General features: G+C 50.7%; 1 protein-coding gene across 4 annotated transcripts; it reads right to left on the bottom strand.

Annotated features, from left to right (window-relative positions):
• Positions 1-330: 330 nt before the first annotated feature.
• Positions 331-15,684, bottom strand: LOC136563304 (polyhomeotic-like protein 1). 4 transcript variants are annotated; one of them, XM_066560595.1, is made up of 4 exons: positions 15,422-15,684; positions 6,595-7,596; positions 6,290-6,462; positions 331-5,562 (listed from the first exon to the last, which is right to left on the bottom strand). In XM_066560595.1, exons 2-4 carry the CDS (start codon positions 7,130-7,132, stop codon positions 5,185-5,187), a joined length of 1,089 nt encoding a protein of 362 aa, XP_066416692.1. In that variant the 5' UTR covers positions 7,133-7,596; positions 15,422-15,684; the 3' UTR covers positions 331-5,184. The 4 variants fall into 4 exon arrangements, with proteins under 4 accessions (XP_066416692.1, XP_066416693.1, XP_066416694.1 ...); XM_066560596.1 differs by lacking the exon at positions 15,422-15,684 and adding an exon at positions 15,090-15,415; XM_066560597.1 differs by lacking the exon at positions 15,422-15,684 and adding an exon at positions 14,988-15,082.
• Between the last annotated feature and the right edge of the window lie 2,529 nt (positions 15,685-18,213).

The raw sequence follows: 18,213 nt of genomic DNA, 5'->3' as shown, positions 1-18,213 counted from the left end.
TGGAACAGCTGCCCCAGCACAGCTTTGCCATGGATGGCCACCTCTGCTTCCTCACACCTAGGGAGGGGAGCAGGGCATCCCACCAGGCTGGTGGGGGCAGGCTGGGACAGGGGTTGACCTCAGCTTTCCATGGTGTGGGAGAGGGGCTGTTGGGCAGCCTGCTGCTGTGAAAGGGGACACACTGGGAGAGAACTGGTGCACACACCAATGTGTGGATGTGGGGCTGTGTCACAGTTTGATGCTGGCACAATGCCAGTGCCCCCATGAAAATATATGCTTTCTGGTGTCTGCTGTGAGATGGGACCAGGAATAGAGCCAAACAGGCTCCAATTTAGGAATGAAGAAGAAAAACTTTATTAACCTGCAACTATATATAGAAGGAAACACACACAGAACTCCGAATGAAAACCTTCCAAAAACATTCTTCCTCTCCCCCACCAAATTTCCAATACATCCATCCCTCAGATCACCAACTCTCAGTCCATCTCCACCCTTCAGATAATCAATTCTCAGTTCATCAATAAGAGAGGAGTCCCTCTTGTACCATAGGCTTCCTCAGGAAACACAATTGAAACTTCTTGTGTTTCCATGTCACATGTGGCACCGCCTGGAGATCATTTGCCATCGTGACATCTTCCTTCCATGTCCGGTGCTCTCACCACTGCACATGGACCAGGGCTGCTTCTAGGGTTTCCCTTTTTAAGGATGCTTTGCCCAGTTCCAAAAAGAGAACAGTCTCTCACTTTCGGGACACCTGTTCCCCCCAAATTTCACCCCCTGGGGCTGAGGGGTCTCAAGAACAGAGATCTTCTCTTCCACTGAAGATCGAGGGCACCAACCACCCTCCTCACCAGTCGCCTCTGTTCACACACTCCTTCACGTAACATCACTGCACTCTCTTGGCTCCTAGCCATTGCCTCCCCCTAGATGCAGTCTCTGTGTCCCAGGAAAAATGGTTCTGTCCATGGCTATACAAGAAAAGTCCAGCCAAAGGCCACTCCATCACCTCCGCCCACACAAGATTCTTCTCAACTTCTCTCGTGGCTCACTTCCTCTTATCTCATCTCTATCTCCTCATTCAGCTCTAAGAGGATCAGCATTTGTAAGGTTTCCATCATCCGAGGAAAGGGTTAAAAATGTCAGGCTCTGCCTGTCCAGAGCTCCCACGCTGTCCCGGGCACCTTCTTGCCGCACCCCCCGCCCCCCCCCCTTCTCCCTTCTCCTTCTTGACTGGCCGTGCTATCAAATTTGGTGGCACAGGCACAGACACCAGCTCTCCCTCTCTCTCTCCTGGGGGGGGGAGGGTGGCTGCCCAATGTCTCTCAGTACTCCTCCTCCCTTCCATCCTGCAGGGGCCTTCACCTCCCTTCTCTGTCCAAAGCTCCGGCCTACTTCACCCGGCTGCATGGCTTCCCCTGCCCCACCCAGCCCGCAGCTGGGCAGGGCAGCTCTGACCTCTTTCACCCACCTGAACCAAGAGAGCTTTCTCCTGGGCGTTCTCTGCTTTTAAACCCCTGTGTTCTCAGGGGCGTATCCATGTCCTCAGTCGCCACACCAGGTGCCAATATTCAAATCTGAGCGCCTATTGGTTTGACCACAGCATCCCAAAAAACTCACTTCTTTTTCAAACCAGGACACTCCCTAACCCAAATGCCTTTTTGACCAGTTGAACAATTTCAGTCAATTCTGAGCAGTGGGTAGAGATACAAAGTGTAGTAAAAAGTATTCTGTTGGGTGGGATGACAACCTCAAATCCTTTTTGTCACCAAAAGAAAGGTAGAGCATGTGCTCAAGTTACCAGTGATGCAGCATGGCAGCATGATTTCAGAGCAGTGGGGAGGAGAAAGGTGAAGAGCATGGGAGCAAGGAGGGCACAAAGTCATGGGAGCAGTGTGATCCCTGACACCAGAGGGTTTCTGACCACCCAAAATGCACTGTTGTTTCTTGGAAGAGGTTAACATGAAATGTGTGGGTTCACTGGTGAAGGTCTGGGGCCAGGTGTGGGGTCTGCAGCCAGAGCAGGAGAAATCCATCAAAACCTGTCTCCAGGGATTCCTGGCCAGCCCCCATCCCTTCTCCGTGGATGGGAGAGTTCTGAAATCCAGTCCTGAGTGTGTCACCCCGAAAAATATGCCATTGCTGTCACACAGTGGTGGTAAGTAGAAGGGACTCTGCTTCCAGCACAGTGAGCAGGGCTGGGACCAGGGTCAGGTGACATCTCCACAGGAGAGGGCACATGTGGGCAAGCCACTGGGCTTCAGTGGGGAGGCCCTTGCTTTTGGACCTGTTGCTCACACCGAGGCTCAATTGCTGGGAGCAGCTACTGGCACCCAGGCTGGAACTGTCCAGAGGTGGGATGTCACAAGGGCTGTAGCAGGGGAAAAAGAGTGGGAAGCTGAGACAGCCCAACCTATTGTTGCCCAGAGAAACTGTAGGTGCCCCATCCCTGAAAGTGTTCCAGACCAGGTTGGGTAGGGCTTGGAGCAACCTAGGATAGTGGAAGATGTTCCTGTCCATGGCAGGGGATTGGACTAGGTGGCCTTTAAAGGTTCCTTTCAATTCAACCCAACCCAACCGGGCCCAATCCAACACATTCTCTGACTGATTGCGTGACCTCCTAGGGCTCCCCCATGCTGGGAAAGGTCATGGCTGTAATGCTTGTTCTCTGCCTTTGTTCCCTCAGCTTCCTTTCAGGGCCGGGAAATTTCCCTGTTTGTTATGGGATCTCTCCTGCTCCTGTTATTGTTTGTTGGCCTGGCTTTTTATTTCATCAAAAGGTGAGAAACCACCGTTGTATCTGCTGTGTATCCCCCACCCTCTCCTTCCCCAGGGCCTCCTCTGTGTAACTGCTGCACAGAGACCTGCTCCTTTACTCAGCTAAACACCTACATTGCCCTCAGACTGTTCAACATGCTGCTCCTCATTCCTGCAGTGAAGTCCCTTCCTTTTCACAAAGCCTCTGACAGAGCAGACTGCAGGTTCTGCGGGAGGCTGAGATAACACCAGTAAATCCTGGATGATGCTGGGAATGGCAGCAGGTGCAGTGTAAGGGCCATCAGTGGTACTGACAACATGCTGTGGTGGGAGAGCAGAAACCTGAAGGCATGTGGCACACAACAGATGATGCTGTGGCCACAGGGAAGAGCTCTTCCTTGGAGCAGGATGGAAATGACAGACACCTTAGGATTACCTTGGTAGGAAACACCTTCTGTGTTATAACATGACAGCACATTAAATACGAACTTGGTGTTCCCTAATGTGGTCAGGAGGCAAACAGCAGCTGAACACTTAGGCTGTACGTCTGTCTGAAGTAAATTTTATGGTGGATAGGTTATTTAACCAGCCCAAGTGATTTGTTGTTATTAATTTTTGCTGGGGTTTTTTAGCGCTGGATAAATGGCTGATGTGCAAGAGTTAGAAATGAGGAAGGTTCTTAGAATACATTTGGGGAATAGAAAACCCAGTGTATATATATATATTTTTTTTTTTTTTTTTTAGTAATTAAAGAAGTAGCCCAAGTCAGATTTAGGGAAGCTCTTTCAGAAATCAGCGTGGTTTTAACTACATGTGCCAGGGAATAGCAGTTGTTCTGCTCCTCTTTTTCTCCAAAACGTTAACAGAGACATTAGGGAACTATGCCTGCTGAGTGCTGATCATCCAGCCTCTTCTTTTCGAACCTGAGGTGCAGATTAGCTGTCTTGGGCAAAAGAGCAGAGCAACTGATTGTGTGGTTTTTTTCATCTGTTGCTTTTCAGACATCCCGAAAATTACACCAACATCCAAATGAGTGACTGCAGGCAGATGGCAGCAGACTTCTAGTTCCCTTGGGCACAGCTGGATCTGACAGCCCTGGGGCCAGCAATGTGTCTCGGGGCAGCAGAGCAGGTGTCCAGCTCCCCCAGGCACTGGGGCTGCTGCACAGACCTGCCACATGCATCTACATCTGTGCACGTGCGTACAGCTCCACGTGTGTGTCTGTGTACAAACACTTCAGTTGTTTTTTACCCTTCTTAATTTTGACCTTTGACTCAAAGAGACCTCAGAAACAGGCTGGGCACTTCTCATAGGCACAGGCTGTGCGAAGCGTGGTGCCCGCGCAGACAGAAGCCTGCTTGGCTGATGTGGAGGAAGGACACGTTCTCTGCCTCCTCTCAGGATTCGCTACTGGGTGCTGAGCCAAGGCCACACCCATCAGACTTTTACTGCTGGCAGGCAAGGCCAGTCTCTGGTCCTTCTGGACTCCACTGCTCAGCGAGGGCCCATCAGCCTCCTCCATGCCCTTCTGGTGCAGGGAAGGGGGTTCTCAGCATCATGACCTGGTCCGCTAGAGCAGCACTGCACCACCAGGAGCCTGCTCTAGGGAGAGCCCCTGCAACTGGGGATCACAACCAGGAGGGTATCCTGCCCAGGAAATTAGAGGAGAGCTTAACACCCAGTTAATCAGCTCCTGCCCAGGTGCAACTCTTACTGGTACGGTCCTGCCCATAACTTACCAGACAGTGGGCAGCAGCAGTACCAGACTCTAGATCTGTGGGGTGAGGAGGGTGGAATCTGCTCAGTAAAAGATTGTTTCCTACAAGTCTGATCTATCCCTAATGGTGCAGCAGCTGATACCAGGCTCCAGCAACATTGTGTGTGGTCTCACCTCACGGGTTTCTGCACCCTGTGCGGTTCCATGCATGGTGATAGTGACCCAGACAGTTCAGCCTGCTCACTGGCTGGGTGAGGGGTAGGGAATACACAGATACTGATCCCACACTGGTTCTGAACCGTGGTGTAGACAGATTTTTACTGAACAAGCTTCTGTGGAGGGAAGGGCAGGATTGATCATCATGGCATTGACCCTTGAGAAGGAAGCATCCTGTATTCCTGGAGTCCCACCTCCCTGCTGTGTCCATGTTAGCTGCATCTTCTCCTTGCAGGTGTTCTCCTGAGGTCCATAGGCCCCAGCCAGCTCCAGTGCAGGCCACGATCAGCAGCACAGGAGGAGCAAGGCCTCAGCCTTCCACTGTCCAGCCTCTTATGCCAGGCAGCCCCATCCAGTCAGCAGGGCTGGGAAGATGAGGCACCAGGGACCTTATCTGCTGGGTGCTGCATGTAATCCTTGGGCAGCCTCTGAGAGATGGTTCTTCCTCCAGGCTCCATTAGCACAGTACTGCTGGCACACCCAGGCCTTGTGGGAGCTCAGATCAGCTCCATCTTGAACTGGCTGAAGCTTGGCATGCTGGGCGAGGGCTCAGCCATGCTGCTGAAGGGGCCACAGGGCTGGGTGGCAGGCACAGTGCTGTGGCTCACAGTGGAGCTGAGCTGCTGCAGTGTCATCAGCACCTCCTGCTGCAGCCGCTGCTGGTGCTCCTGCTGGCGCTCCAGGTGGCACTGCCGCTCCAGCACCGCATGCAGGGCCTGGCTCAGCTTCTGCACCTCCATCTGTACAGCATCCAGCTTCTTGGCAATGGCAGGGCAGCTGGGAGCAGTGGGGGGCACTGGTTCGCTGCAAGCAAGGCTGTGATTTCCCAGACCCACAGAGTTTGGCAAGGCAGTCTGAGTGCTGGCATCTTTGACCTGGAATAGTGGGAGGCAGGAGAGAAGGGTATGTGAAATATTATCAGCTGCCTGTTCAATGGCATTTAACATGGGATTTATTCTGCATTTAGCTACAAGGCTCAGAGAAGAGCTCTCAGAGAAAGACATCACCTTGCTGCAGATCTCTAGACCTCACCATGTGCTGCTCTTCAGCCCCACCCAGCCCCTAAGCTGCTGCTCCATCAGAGCCCCTGGTGCACCATGTTGTTAGCAGATGCTGATCCATCCTGGTGAGTGCCACTGTACAGCAGTGGGGCTGCCCGTGCTGATGCCAGGTTTGTGTTTACTCTCTGCACGGACAGAAACAACATACCCTGGATTTTGCTTTATAGCCTTGGGTGGCTGGTAGAACTTCCTGAGATGGTACTTGCACCAATCCTTAAAAACAGGTTTTGGAGCTGCCAGTTGGAGGCCAAGCCTGGCATGACTGGCATCTCCATGGCCAGCAGTGGGTGCTGGCTGGAGGCGGGTGGGTGCATGGCCTCACCCCCCACCCAGAGGGGCTTCCCAGATATATTCGCCAAGTGCCAGGGTTAGCATTGCTGGGGAGTGCAGCTAGCAGAGGTTGGAGGCACTCTGGAAGCCTTTCACCCTCAGAAGCCTGCCCCAAAACATGGTGTAGATGCAGCAGGGTTCTGTGCAGGGCTGGCCAGATGGCAGCAGTTCCTGGCTGGAGCACATGGACTCTCTCATCCTGCCATCCTACCTTTTTCTGCAGGAGGATAGCCCTGTCTACTGTCTTCTTTTTCACCATCAGAGCTGAGTTCTGGGTGGGGGGTGTGACCAGCTGTCCTCGGCTGGGCAGTGGCTGAGGCAGGGGGGCAAGGCCCGTCAGAGCAGTCCCTGGAGCCAGGGCTGAGCCTGTGGAGCTGTCATCACCTGCAACAACAGAGAGAGAAATACCTCAAAAAAAAGATCCTTGGGGAGTCTCCAGTGGGGAATAGGGCCCTTTCATGAGCCCAGCAGTGCCAGGAAGTTGCCATGGTAAACCCCAGTGGGGCCAGGCCTTACCATTCCCAGGGGCCAGCCCCATAGCCAAAGTGTCCCCAAGCTGCCCACCGTCCTTGCAGAGTGAGGCCACACTGACAATCTGGATGCCTTCCTTGGTGTCCTGGCTGCCCACAGGATCCCCGGTGGGCAGTGCAGGGTGCCGGGTGCCCAGCAGCCTGGGGAGCTCAGCCTTATGCCCCTGCAGTGGGGGCCAGGGCTGGTCCCCATCCCAGCCAGCTGCCGCTGACCCTGGCTCCACACTCTTCCTCTTGAGGAAGAGGTACACGGCCTGTGGCGTCACCCGGATGTCATCCAGCTCCAGCACCTTCTTGATCTTGCGGAAGCTCAGCCCAGCCCTGCGCAGCTCCACGATCCTCCTCTTGGCATGGTCATCCAGCCGGCCCATCCTGCCGGGACTCCTCCCGCGCCCGGCACCTACATCCCTGGCGTGCGTCCGTGGTGGGGATGCTGGCACCCCCCCAGGCAATTCTTGTACCCTGTAATGGTGCTCAGGCTCAGCTAGTGCCTTGCTGCCAGGCTGCTGACCCTTGCTCTGCATCCATGTGGTGCCATCCCCAGCAGTGACATGGTTCCCAAGTGGAGAGGGTGAAGGAGATGGCTCTTCCCACCAGAGTGAATATGGACAGCCCCAAGCTTGTCCCTTGCTCACTTGGAACCCCTTTAGAGAGAGGGTTCCAGCTTGGTCCCCTAGTCTGCCAAGGGCACAGAGGATGGTGATGGGCTTGGCTCTGCCCAGTGTCCCAAACTGGACATCAATCCCACCCTGCCAGCAGCACAGTGAGGAATCGGAAGCAGTCAGGACCTCAAGCAGCAACTCAGTGTCTCAGGAAGCCTGGAGAGAGTCCTGGCAAGTGACGGTTCATCGTACAAAGCTGGCAGGACTTCATTGTGTTTCCCTGGTGGCCCAGAAGGTCACAGCAAGCAGAACTGTAGAAACTCCATGTGGGAACTGCTGGTGCTGCAGAGCCTGCCCTTGGGTCTGGAGATGACACCGTCCTGTACCTTTGGGAGAAGCAAATGCAACTACTGATACACTCATAAAGAAGGCACAACTATAAATATAATGGCTGCACTTCCTGTGCTTCCCCTCTCACACCAGGTACGTGCCTGTACCACACAGGGATATACCTATATATGTCTATCCATGCACATGTATGTGTCTGCACAACTATGGTGGAGAGTATTTTCCACTTTCTACCAAATTCCTTAATCTGCAGGCATTTCTTGGACCCTCAGTGCTGCAGCTGCTCCCTAAAGGACATACTTGTAGGTTCCACTTCACTAAAATAAATATCTTCCAGGAATTCCCAGAAGGCAGCAAAACACTTCCGATTAGAGACTACCTCAAGTTGGCTGCTGCCAAGCAGATGTGATATAGGAACTTTTTCCAAACCACATTTCCCAAGGTACATGTGGATCTTAAAAAAGACAATAATGTGTTACGTTGGCCAAGAAGGCACAGAGACTACTGGACATCAGACTCAGGGAGAATTGGAGTCAATTTGATAGAGGAGTTTTGCCCCTCTGCATCTTACTTGTTCCATGGCAAAAGAAAGCCACATTAGCTCCAGAGATGTAGGCTCTACTTTGATCCAGCTCTGTTTATGTCAAGAGGCCACCCCATGCCCTGTTTGCGTGCATTAGGGACCTTGTAGATAAGAGCTGGGGCAGTGGATATTGGAAAACAGACATCCTTGGATGTGGACAGTACAATTGCAGAGCAAGAGCAAAAGGTCAGAAATTCTCAACCTTCCCCACATCAAAGGAAGATGCTCCAAGGAGACCACCACCTTAAAGCTACAGGTATGAGGTGTTTGAGCCCTGGCAATATATTCTGCCCTCCTCCCACAGTGCCTCCAGACATAGCCAGAGGACACTGGAGTATCTGAGCAGTTGGTGACAGAAACATCATTTACATAAATGCCAGGAAAGCCAACAGCCACGGCTGCAGCCTTCACCCATCCTCCACAGGGAAGATGAGGAGACCACCTTGGAGGAGGACCAACTCTACACTGCATCTCCTCTAGCTTCCTCTCCACTGAAGGTGTTCCTCTTTGTGTAGCATCCCCATGTCCCAAGTCCCTCCTTCCTCACATGCTCATCCCCTTCAGCCCTTCCCAGTCCTCAACTGAGATCCCATCGCCCTGTCCTGCTTTCCTGGGCTTGGGGAAAGTTCACAGGAGGCAACAGGCCGTCTGTGCCCTGCTAATACCACATAAACTCAGTATTCCCAATTCACAGTGTTCCCTCAGAACCCTCCATTTGTTGGAGGATCAGCAGGATGAGGAGTTTAGCCAGGATGGCTTCAGGGCAGTAGGGCTTGGCTATGGAGAGCAGCTGCATGGAGATACCATCAATGCTCAAGGCTTCACCCAAGCTCCTTATCCTTCAAGAACAGCACTTGCCTCTGCAACAGGGCTTTTAAAAAAATCTATTTACTGATCAGAGGTAGACCAAAACCTGAAAAGCCATTTCAGAGAAGACACTGCAAAGCAGGCTGGGGGTCAGAATCCAGCAGGTGAGCAGGAGATGCAAGAGGCAAGTGCCGGCCTAAGTGCAGGTGAAAAACCAGCTCCAATCCTGCTCACTTACACCTTGAGGGCAGACAAAGTGCACAACAGCTACTCCACCCTGTCAGGTAGGGGAAAAGGGTTACCACTGAAAGCAACACGAGTCTATTCCATAAAACACAGGAATCCAGAATGCTTTGGGTAGAAAGGGACCTTAAAGCTCATCTTGTTCCACTCCCCTGCCATGGGCAGGGACACCTTCCACTATCCCAGGTTCACCCAAGCCATGTCCAACCTGGCCTTGAACACTTCCAGGGGCAGCCACAGTTTCTCTGGGCAACCTGTGCCAGGGCCTCACCACCCTCACAGGGAAGACTTTCTTCCTAATATTTAATCTAAACCTACTCTCTGACAGTTTGAAGCCATTCCCCCTTGTCCTATCTCTAGATGCCCTTGTAAAAAATATCTCCTCATGTTCCTTGCAAGCTCCCTTCAACTACTGGAAGGCCAACTCATAAGATCCCACAAGTCAGCCCTTGCAACAGCCGGGCCTGGCTCCATCTCTACTTATAACTTTATTTATCCAGGTCTTGCTGCAAACTCACAGTCTCCCTGTACTAAATGTGCTCCCCATTTCCACACTGAGTCCATCACCTTCTCCTCTTTCTCCCTCTCCAGCAGGTATTTTCCCCAGGGAGCTGCAGCCTGTGCTATGCACACACCTTATCAACTTACACATTCACAAAAGAGATGAGATCTTTACACTCACCTGGCCTTCAAGGTATTTGTTACTCTCCAATAATGTTTGCACAAGGAAAAACAGAAATCAGTTGAATGAGAGGGAAAGATTCAAGGATTTTCCTAGACCAGTGACTGATGAGGTTCCCTTCGCTTTCCAGGGCCAGGCTGAGAGCGACATGTTTCTTCTAATAGTTTCTTACACCACTTGGGAAAAGTTAATTCCAGTGGTGGTTTTGCAGGAGGATAGGAAAAGGGAGCACATCGGTGTAAGAAAATTCACAGCAATTGTGTGAGCTCACCCTCTGCCTCTAAGGCTTTCCCTTTCTGTGGATATCAGGAATACAGAGAGGGTTCATCTCCTCCAGAAAATCCTGACACAGTCTCATCTGAACTGACTCAATCTTTGCTATTTCTAAAATAGAGTGGCACCACAAAGTTGGCTTGGCTGGCATTTCCATACCAAGACCAGGTGCCGTGAGCTGAGTGTGGGCAATAAAAGTCCCCTGTTCTGAAATCCTGCTTGCCTCTGCCTGCCTGGCTGTCACACTGTGTTCCAGCCACAGCTGCAAGTCCTTTGGCAAACCCAGATTCTGCAGCCACAGATTATTCCCCTGCAAGCTGCAATGGTTTCTTGTGGTATGAAAGTGTCTTCCCCCCACACCCCTTGTGTTTTGAAGTGGGATGAGGATCCCAGGGGAAGATGCGGTGACTGGATCACTCAGTTTACTTAGTTCCAATCAGAGAGACCTGTCATGCAGCACCACAGTCTACAAGTTTTTCCCTTTAGTGGGTTGGCTTCTGAGACCTTACACAGCCAGCTGAACATACACATTTCCCTTGTTACACCACCACACCTGCAACAGGAATTTTACTCCCGCCTGCCAATTTAGGTGTCTGTCCAAATTTCAAAACAGCCTCAAGAGAGGAGGAGAAAGAAGACAGCATGCTCCAGGCTTCCTTTCAGAGCAGAGTGGATTTAAAGTCTAAAAAAGAGGAAGAGCATGAATTCAGTCTTCCTACAATTCAAGTGACGTAACCACTAGCCTTAAGCCAAGCAGGCTCTTCCTCTGCACAACTTGTCTCTGTGCTTATGCAAGCTTCCACTTCAGGAGGTGAACCTGAGAGAGAGGACCTTCCCCATCCTGCAAGTCCTTGGGGTAGAGCTCCCTCACCTGCCTGCACACACATCCACCCCAGCCAGTGCCACCTGTCTCTCCCACAGTTCTTCTGAAGCCCTGATTACCTGGGTTTGAATGCCAAATTCCCCAAGAGTAAAACATTAATTGTGTGACCATGGAGCTGGCTCATGTCTGGGAAGATTAACTTCTCCCTTTTGTCTCACAGCTGCTCTTGGACACAGGCAGTTTTTATCCTTATACACAGGTACAAGCAAAGCTGCTTCTAGAATTCATGCTGAGGTGATGCAAGGAAGAGTTAATCCTTCAACAGACATGGCACAGGTCGCTGTGCTACCCTGGGGCTGGTTTCTCAATGGCTGTTTCAGCTGCACCACAGCATGCCCGTGGCCAGCCTGGCCCATGAGATGGAATAGCCTTGGAGACATGGAGGCATTTAGGTATAGATGCAATCAGAGCAACAAGCTCCCATACACTATTTCAGGAGCAGCAAAGTCATGAGGCAGTAGGTACAGAGGTGGAGCAACAGGTTTCACCAGAGAGACAAACTGCTGATGCTGAGAACAGATGTGATTGAAGGTGAGGAAGGAGAGAAGCAAAAGCTGTGACCCACAGGGAGCATGAAGATGCAGAGCAAGAAGATACAGCTCACTGTCTGGTCTCAGCAATTGAAAACAGACACTTCATGTTGTTAACATCCCAAAGCATGCTGAGCTTAAGGGCTTGCTGTGCTGCACAGAGTGCAAAATACTCCTGCCCTAAGAAGGTCCATGTCAGATCATGAAGAACAAAGTTGGATGTGGCTATGTCTCTTTCCTTTCAATGCTCCTTGTACAGTGCAAGGCTAGTTTACCAAGCCATGGGAAACAGTTTACCTCATTTACAATGGATTCAGTGTTGCCCAAAGGAGATTGATCCTCATGGACCTTGTAAGGAGACACAAGCCAATCTGTCAGGTCTGGGCCTTGTGATTAGAAACAGCTCGACAAGGTTCTCTTGTCTTGTCAATTGTCTTGCTTGTCTTACTTTCTTTTGTGTCTGATTTCCAGACCTCCTTCTCAGACCCCCAGCACAGCCTGGGAAGCTGGAGCAGCTGCAAGCAGCTGGGGAGAGACACTCATCCATCTTGTTTAGTTTTGTTGCTTTCCTGTAGTGTTCTGAATAGCTGCTGCAAAACCAAGAAGAATCCTTTTTCACTCTGCATCAGCTTGGAGGGGAAAATAATTATTATAAACATCTCCCAGAAGCACAGGGAAGACAGTGCTTGTGTACATGGGATTCACATATAGATTCAGACAGCAAGAAATGTATGAAGTAGAGCAAATGAATTGTGGAAGGAGTGAGTCTGCTACAGATGCCCAAATCCTCACCCTGCAGAGAACGGTGCTCTGAACACAGTCATGTGTTCATGGGGAGTACAATTCTCCACTGGGCTTCCTGCCCTCCAGGTCCTGTTCCAGAGCTTGCCTGGCACAGTTCAGAAGGGACACGGATAGTTCTGTGTCCAACTCATGGCCCTGCACAGGACAACCCCAAGAATGGCAATGGGCTGGCCAAGGTGGTTCAGTGGAACTTAGCCCGGAAAAAGATGAACAGTATTAGGTGTCCAATGCTGAAATGTTGCCAAAGCAGAAAGATCTGTGCCAGGGAAAAAATGGTCATTTCTCCTAGGCTGCAATTTTACTCAGTGCCACTGTTCTGTGGGATTTGCCAAGCCTTATGGAAGCAATAACATTATCTAACAGTACTGAGTGTAGTGAGGCAGCATCCCACCTTACCTGTGTACCTTACCCTTTCTTTGTAAATTTGGTGAAGGAGCAGCTCTGTTACTGGTTCTGTCAAAAGGTGATGGGTAGGATGAATTTAGATGGTGCTGCTGCTACCTGAGCCATGCTGGCTTCCCTCTGAAGGGATAACCTCAGAAGAAGGTTTTAATCAAGTTGTACTTCAGACATCAGAATGGCAGAGAGAAAGGGTTGGGTCTGGCCCAGGGTTTGAAGTGAGCTCTATCGTGATTTGCTCTATCACCTGCTCTGACAACTGCTTCATTCATTTAGGCTGTGCTTTCAGAGCAGTTGAGGAGCTACCCCTGCCTGGCCACACTTTAAAAATCAGATCCTCATATGGAAAACATAAAAATTTATGGTTATACCTTAAGATTTGCAGAATTTTAACACTGAAGAAAGTTGGATCGCCACAAATTTTCTTTAACAGTTTTGGGGGTTGCAAAAAAAAAAAAAATGTGAGCACAATGGTACACATAGTTCGTCTTGCCTCAGACAATGCTACTACAGCCTGGAGCTCACTGGGAAATAGGGTATAGACATATGGTGGAAAGATAAAGAGGAGTGTGTTGGGATGTTTAGGAACACAGGGCAACACTGTGTTAGTGTTGTTAGTACTGTTACCTCACATTTGAGGGGAGAAAGGGAACAGCATCGGGAATACTGAAAAATCCTCCCGTATTAGTGAAAGGGTCCCAGCCGTACACCACAGAGCAGAGACACTGCATAAAATCACACTTTGATAGCCTTGAACAAAAGGCTTTTCACTGGATCAACTCTCCCACAGCCCAAAACCCAGAGGTCACCCTCAACATTTTTACCTGGTCTGACAAATTCAGCATGGCTGTGATGCTGTGTCTGGTAAAGGTCAGGTATGTATCAAGAAATTATTTAGAGCATCCAAACATGATATTGAGAACTGTGGAACCACAGCTTGAAGGAACAAGATTCTTTCACAGGTCACCTGGAGACGTGTGGGAGAGGAGCAGGCTAGATTTCACATGCTGGCTCCAAAAATCTTTGCCCTCACACTAAACAAATTAATCAAGGTGAACTTTGGTATTCAGACAAGAACAATAAATACCAAGTATCTCACTGTCCTGCCTTTACCTGTGCCTCTCTGTAAAGCATTATGTACTTTGAGTCACTGCTCTCCACAGACACAGCCCTTCCAGCAGAGAGAGCTGCACTGGCTACGCCACCAGCACACCTTGAATTTCTAGTCTTTCACATGCCTGAATAGGAAACAAATAAATCACAGCAAAGTGAAACATAGTATTTATTCCTTGTGGTGAAACCAGGACGTTTCCCTAAGTTTAGCACTGAGCAGGTATATTCCTACAGCATCGGGACAGAAGAGTGTTGCAAGAAAATGAGCACCAAGGCTCAGTTTTAAAGCTAAAAGCCCTGAAATATACAAATGTATGCACTGACACATCCAGGGGCAGACAGTTATGAAGTCCTAAACCTGTTCATGGCCGAGCTACCAGTGTGCACTGCAAGAATAGCCTTAGACCTCGAGGGCCAGTTGTTCAGAAACTATGGTAGATGGCTTAATAGACCTATAAGTATTTCAACTAAATTGCTAAATTCACACCCTTCTGCTGATTAGAGAGAAGTCCCAAAATCTCCTATTTTCGTTCCAAATCTATGTAGCTACTCAACAATGCAGCCATTGGAAACTCCCTGCAATGACAACTAAGGCTGTTTCTACACATTTGGATGAAAAGTTTCCAAGTCCCCAGAAGACAAATGCCCCACCCTGCAAAATTCCTCTAAGGAAGCCACACAGACTGTATCCTCTGGAGCCACACACCCCTACTCTCATAGAAGTGCGGGAGTGGCAGACTGAACAGGAGGCAGAGCAAAGATCTCCCAGCACAGGGAAAACACCAGCATCCAGAGGCTGTGGGCTGGGCCAGTGCTGCAGTGCAATCCCCACAAATGCTAAGCAATGCCCGGTACAGGGTGCTCACACCTCACCATGATAAAGGAATGCCAGTGTTGCTGTGGGCAGAATGACCCACTGATCACCTGGATCTCTGGGGCCTCAAGGAGAGCTCTCTGTAGTCGCCACCACAACCGAAAGCCAATTGATAGGAAGGACAAATGAAGCGCCAGTTGCAAGTCGGCACAACACACGGGACAAGCGCCCTCAGCCTCAGGCAGCGTTTAGAGACAATAAGCCCCAACCCCACTGGCACCGGAGCGGAGCAGTTCACCTGCGGAGGTGGCTGTAAATGGCTTGTCCTCAGCAGAAGCCTGGGAGTGCAGGAGGGAAGGGACAGAAAAGCACTGAAGTAAGAGCCAAAAGCAGCACTCACACAGCTCTGTTATTTCATCTCCTGCTCGTCCACCAACACATGGGCAGTATCTAAAGGAATCTGCACTTCGCTGGAAAATTGCTGGGTAGGCTTCTGAGTTCAAGAAGTGGCTGGAGGACAGCACTTCAGATCGGGCATGCCACTCCCAGCTCCGACATCGAACCTCAGCACCGCACCAGCTTCCGCACGGCCGCGGGCCCCGGAGGCCTGTCCTGCTGCACCCTCCCTGTGCTCGCACCACTGCCGGGAGTTCCTCTCATCCTTCCCCACGCCACTCCCAGGGCCCAAACCAGCTCAATGCACGGAAGCAAATGGGCAGAACACCCACGTACAGGGACTCCCGACGGCTGCCGGGGTCCTCTCAGGCGATGGCACCAACTCACTGCCGCGTTCTCCGGTGGCCGGGACCAGCCAGGTGCCAGCGCAGCCCAGCTCTACCGCAGCCAACTTTCAGGGAAGCAGCTGTTTGAAAACCTCCGGTCGTCTTTGTTTGGTTGGGGCAGAGCCAGCAAGGGCTGCCGGGAAGGTCACGCAGGAGGACACCGATGTACAGGAAGGGCGGAGCCCGCCTCGTAACCCTTTCGGGGCAGCCGCGCTCCGGGGCCGCCGGGAGCCACGTCACCTTAGGGCACAGACCTGTGTGTCCCGTCCCGGAGCACAGCCCAGGCGTGGCTGGTCACACCCGTGCCACAGGATGGAGGAGAAGCCTCACAAGAGGCAGCTCTGCCGTCCCTACAGGTGCCCTCCAGGCCTGGAAGCACCAGCTCGATCCCTGCGGGGGATGGTGCTGCGCTGTGCCAGCCGGGCTGCTGGCAGCGGGCAGAGGCCACAGCGGGGCCATTCGCTCTGAAACTGAAGCAGACACGTGCTTTGAGCTGTTCTCATCCCTGCTAGTGCCCCCAAATGAGATGTTAAAATGTCTCTCCTCGTTCAGGCTTGGCTTAAAGGCTCAGTCCTGCCAGCTGCTGGCAGCCCCTGGAAGCGGATCAGAACCCCCACACGCTGCCACCGCCGCCCTGGGGCTGACCCTGCGGCTCACAGCTCTGCGGGAACCTGCTTCAGCTAACAGCTGGCAGCAGACCTTTTTTTACAGTATTATTATTTCTCTGCTGGGTCAATGACCTTACCTGCCCACCCCCGGAGAGATGACAGCTGTTATGAGAATACGGGTGTGAAGGATTTTGGGATCAGCTAGCCTTTATGGCTTTGCCATAACTGAGAGAAAAAAAAAATGTTAAACACTGTGAGTGCAGACAGGTGGGAGTTAGGCTCTACTCCCAGCGAAAGCGGGACAGGATAAGGGGAAATGGCCTCATGTTGCACCTGCGGTGGTTTCATTTGGATATGTTATAAATACATATTATATTGTTGGCTTTTTTACAAATATTATGATGAATGCCACATGTAAAACGTTAAAATAACTTTGCTTTTATTACTGCTATTAACAAAAACTTAGACATGGTAGTAGTGGTAGCTGATATAGTTAGGAGTGAACTGTCTGTTTGGTTGAGATAACATCCAGTGAACATGTAATGAGGCCCCTGCTATTGATATGTCAGCTATCAGCATCTGCCATCTGAAGAAAGTATGGACCAAGGCCCAAACTAGAAGTGGTAAAGAGAAGGGACCAAAACCACAGCCAAGAAACACGCCTGCTCTAAAAAGGCAAACCCAAGCAGGGGCCATGCAAAATAGTTCCTGGAATAGGTAAACTAGTTTATGGAGAAATACGAATATGCATGAGTCTATGAATATGCAACAGGCTGATGTAATGGAAAAGGTATTTAAGGGGTATCTCGGAAGATAAGTGTGCTCTTGGCTGAATGCCAAGCACCCAGCCGTTTTTAATGCCTTGCTTTATTTCTGTCTCCTACTGTCTTTTTATTAAACGTCTTAATTTTTACCAGGAAAGTGAACCTCGTTTTTCACAAATATTAGGGATATACTCCTCGCAGAATGGGTGGTCAGGCACTAGAAGATGATGCCCAGGACAGTGGTAGAATCACCATCTCTGAAAGTGTTCAAAAAAATATGTAAACGTGGCATCTGGGGATGTGGTTTAGTGGTGGCCTTGGCAGCACAGTGGGAAAAGCATTGGAATTAGACTCAATGATCTCAGAGGACTTTTCCAACCTAAATGATTCCATGATTCTAAGCTCATAATGAGAGTCTACTAATAGTCCTCATTTGACATAATGCAGTTTCTCATTGAACCCATGTGGATTTTTAGGAGACTACAAAATCTCCTGCAAGAGAAATCTGCCTTTTAACAAGATGCTGTGGACAGAAGAACAACTTCATTTTTGCTTTCATTGGGGTTTTGTTTATTTTCTTTGTTTTCTGAACCCATTCCATGCCAGGTCTTATGTAATACCCCTCGGTTTTGCAGCAGAACAGAAAATAAGCCTGTTTTTATTCTTGCCAAATACAAATTTACAGACACCTGCCCTGGTCTTGCTCATGCCCTGTGATGGAGGTAGACAGGACATATCCTTCCACTGCATTCAAGAGGTGAAGCTTCTGTCATCGGGAATTTAACAGACGTGCCTGTGGCCATACACATAAGCTGATCAGCACACCTGCTTCTCAGAAAGATCTGTCACTTTCAAGGCCCTGCATTAGGGATGGGTCAAAATACACTTCTGGCTTTGTTCATCTGAAGTCAAAAGTCAGGCAGCCAGTGTGGTGAGAAGGTCAGAGGTTCAGTGTCTGCAGTGGCAAATTTCAACTTCACAAACACATTTGGCAGGGAGAGAGAGAGGTTATCCGTCCCACGACATGAAAGGTCACTCTATGGTGCTCCATCTTAAGTCTTTCATTCTCCTCTTCCCAATTTTCTTGCAGCTGAGAGGGCAAATCCCCTCACACCCGCCACCACCTCAGATCAGAGTCAGTGTGCAGTGAACCTCCACCTGAGACAGAGTGGACAAGAATTCACGCGTGGGAGCTGCAGCCTGCTGGGTTATCAAGCTCTTAAAGCCCAGAGCTGAAGCCCCAGCCGCTACTGCCATTGCTATGCAGGACAGGGTTTGCAGGAACCTTTATTCCAGCGTGGGGTAGCAGCACATTCACCCAAGCCCGCTCCTCTTCGCTTCAGGCGCTTCCGCCCGTCCCGCCCCCCGCT

The sequence above is a fragment of the Molothrus aeneus genome, chromosome 16 (genome assembly GCF_037042795.1).
Source record: "Molothrus aeneus isolate 106 chromosome 16, BPBGC_Maene_1.0, whole genome shotgun sequence".
Taxonomy (NCBI): Eukaryota; Metazoa; Chordata; class Aves; order Passeriformes; family Icteridae; genus Molothrus; species Molothrus aeneus.
Note: the sequence above shows the minus strand (reverse complement) of the source record. Positions and strands in the feature narration are given on the sequence as shown.

Excerpts from the sequence above, each read along its gene's own strand:
- LOC136563304 (XM_066560595.1), bottom strand. The coding sequence starts at position 7,132 with ATGCAGAGCAAGGGTCAGCAGCCTGGCAGCAAGGCACTAGCTGAGCCT. Across the intron at positions 6,463-6,594 it reads GGGGCTGGCCCCTGGGAATG|GTGATGACAGCTCCACAGGC; the intron begins GTAAGGCCTGGC and ends CTGTTGTTGCAG. Across the intron at positions 5,563-6,289 it reads CTATCCTCCTGCAGAAAAAG|GTCAAAGATGCCAGCACTCA; the intron begins GTAGGATGGCAG and ends CCACTATTCCAG.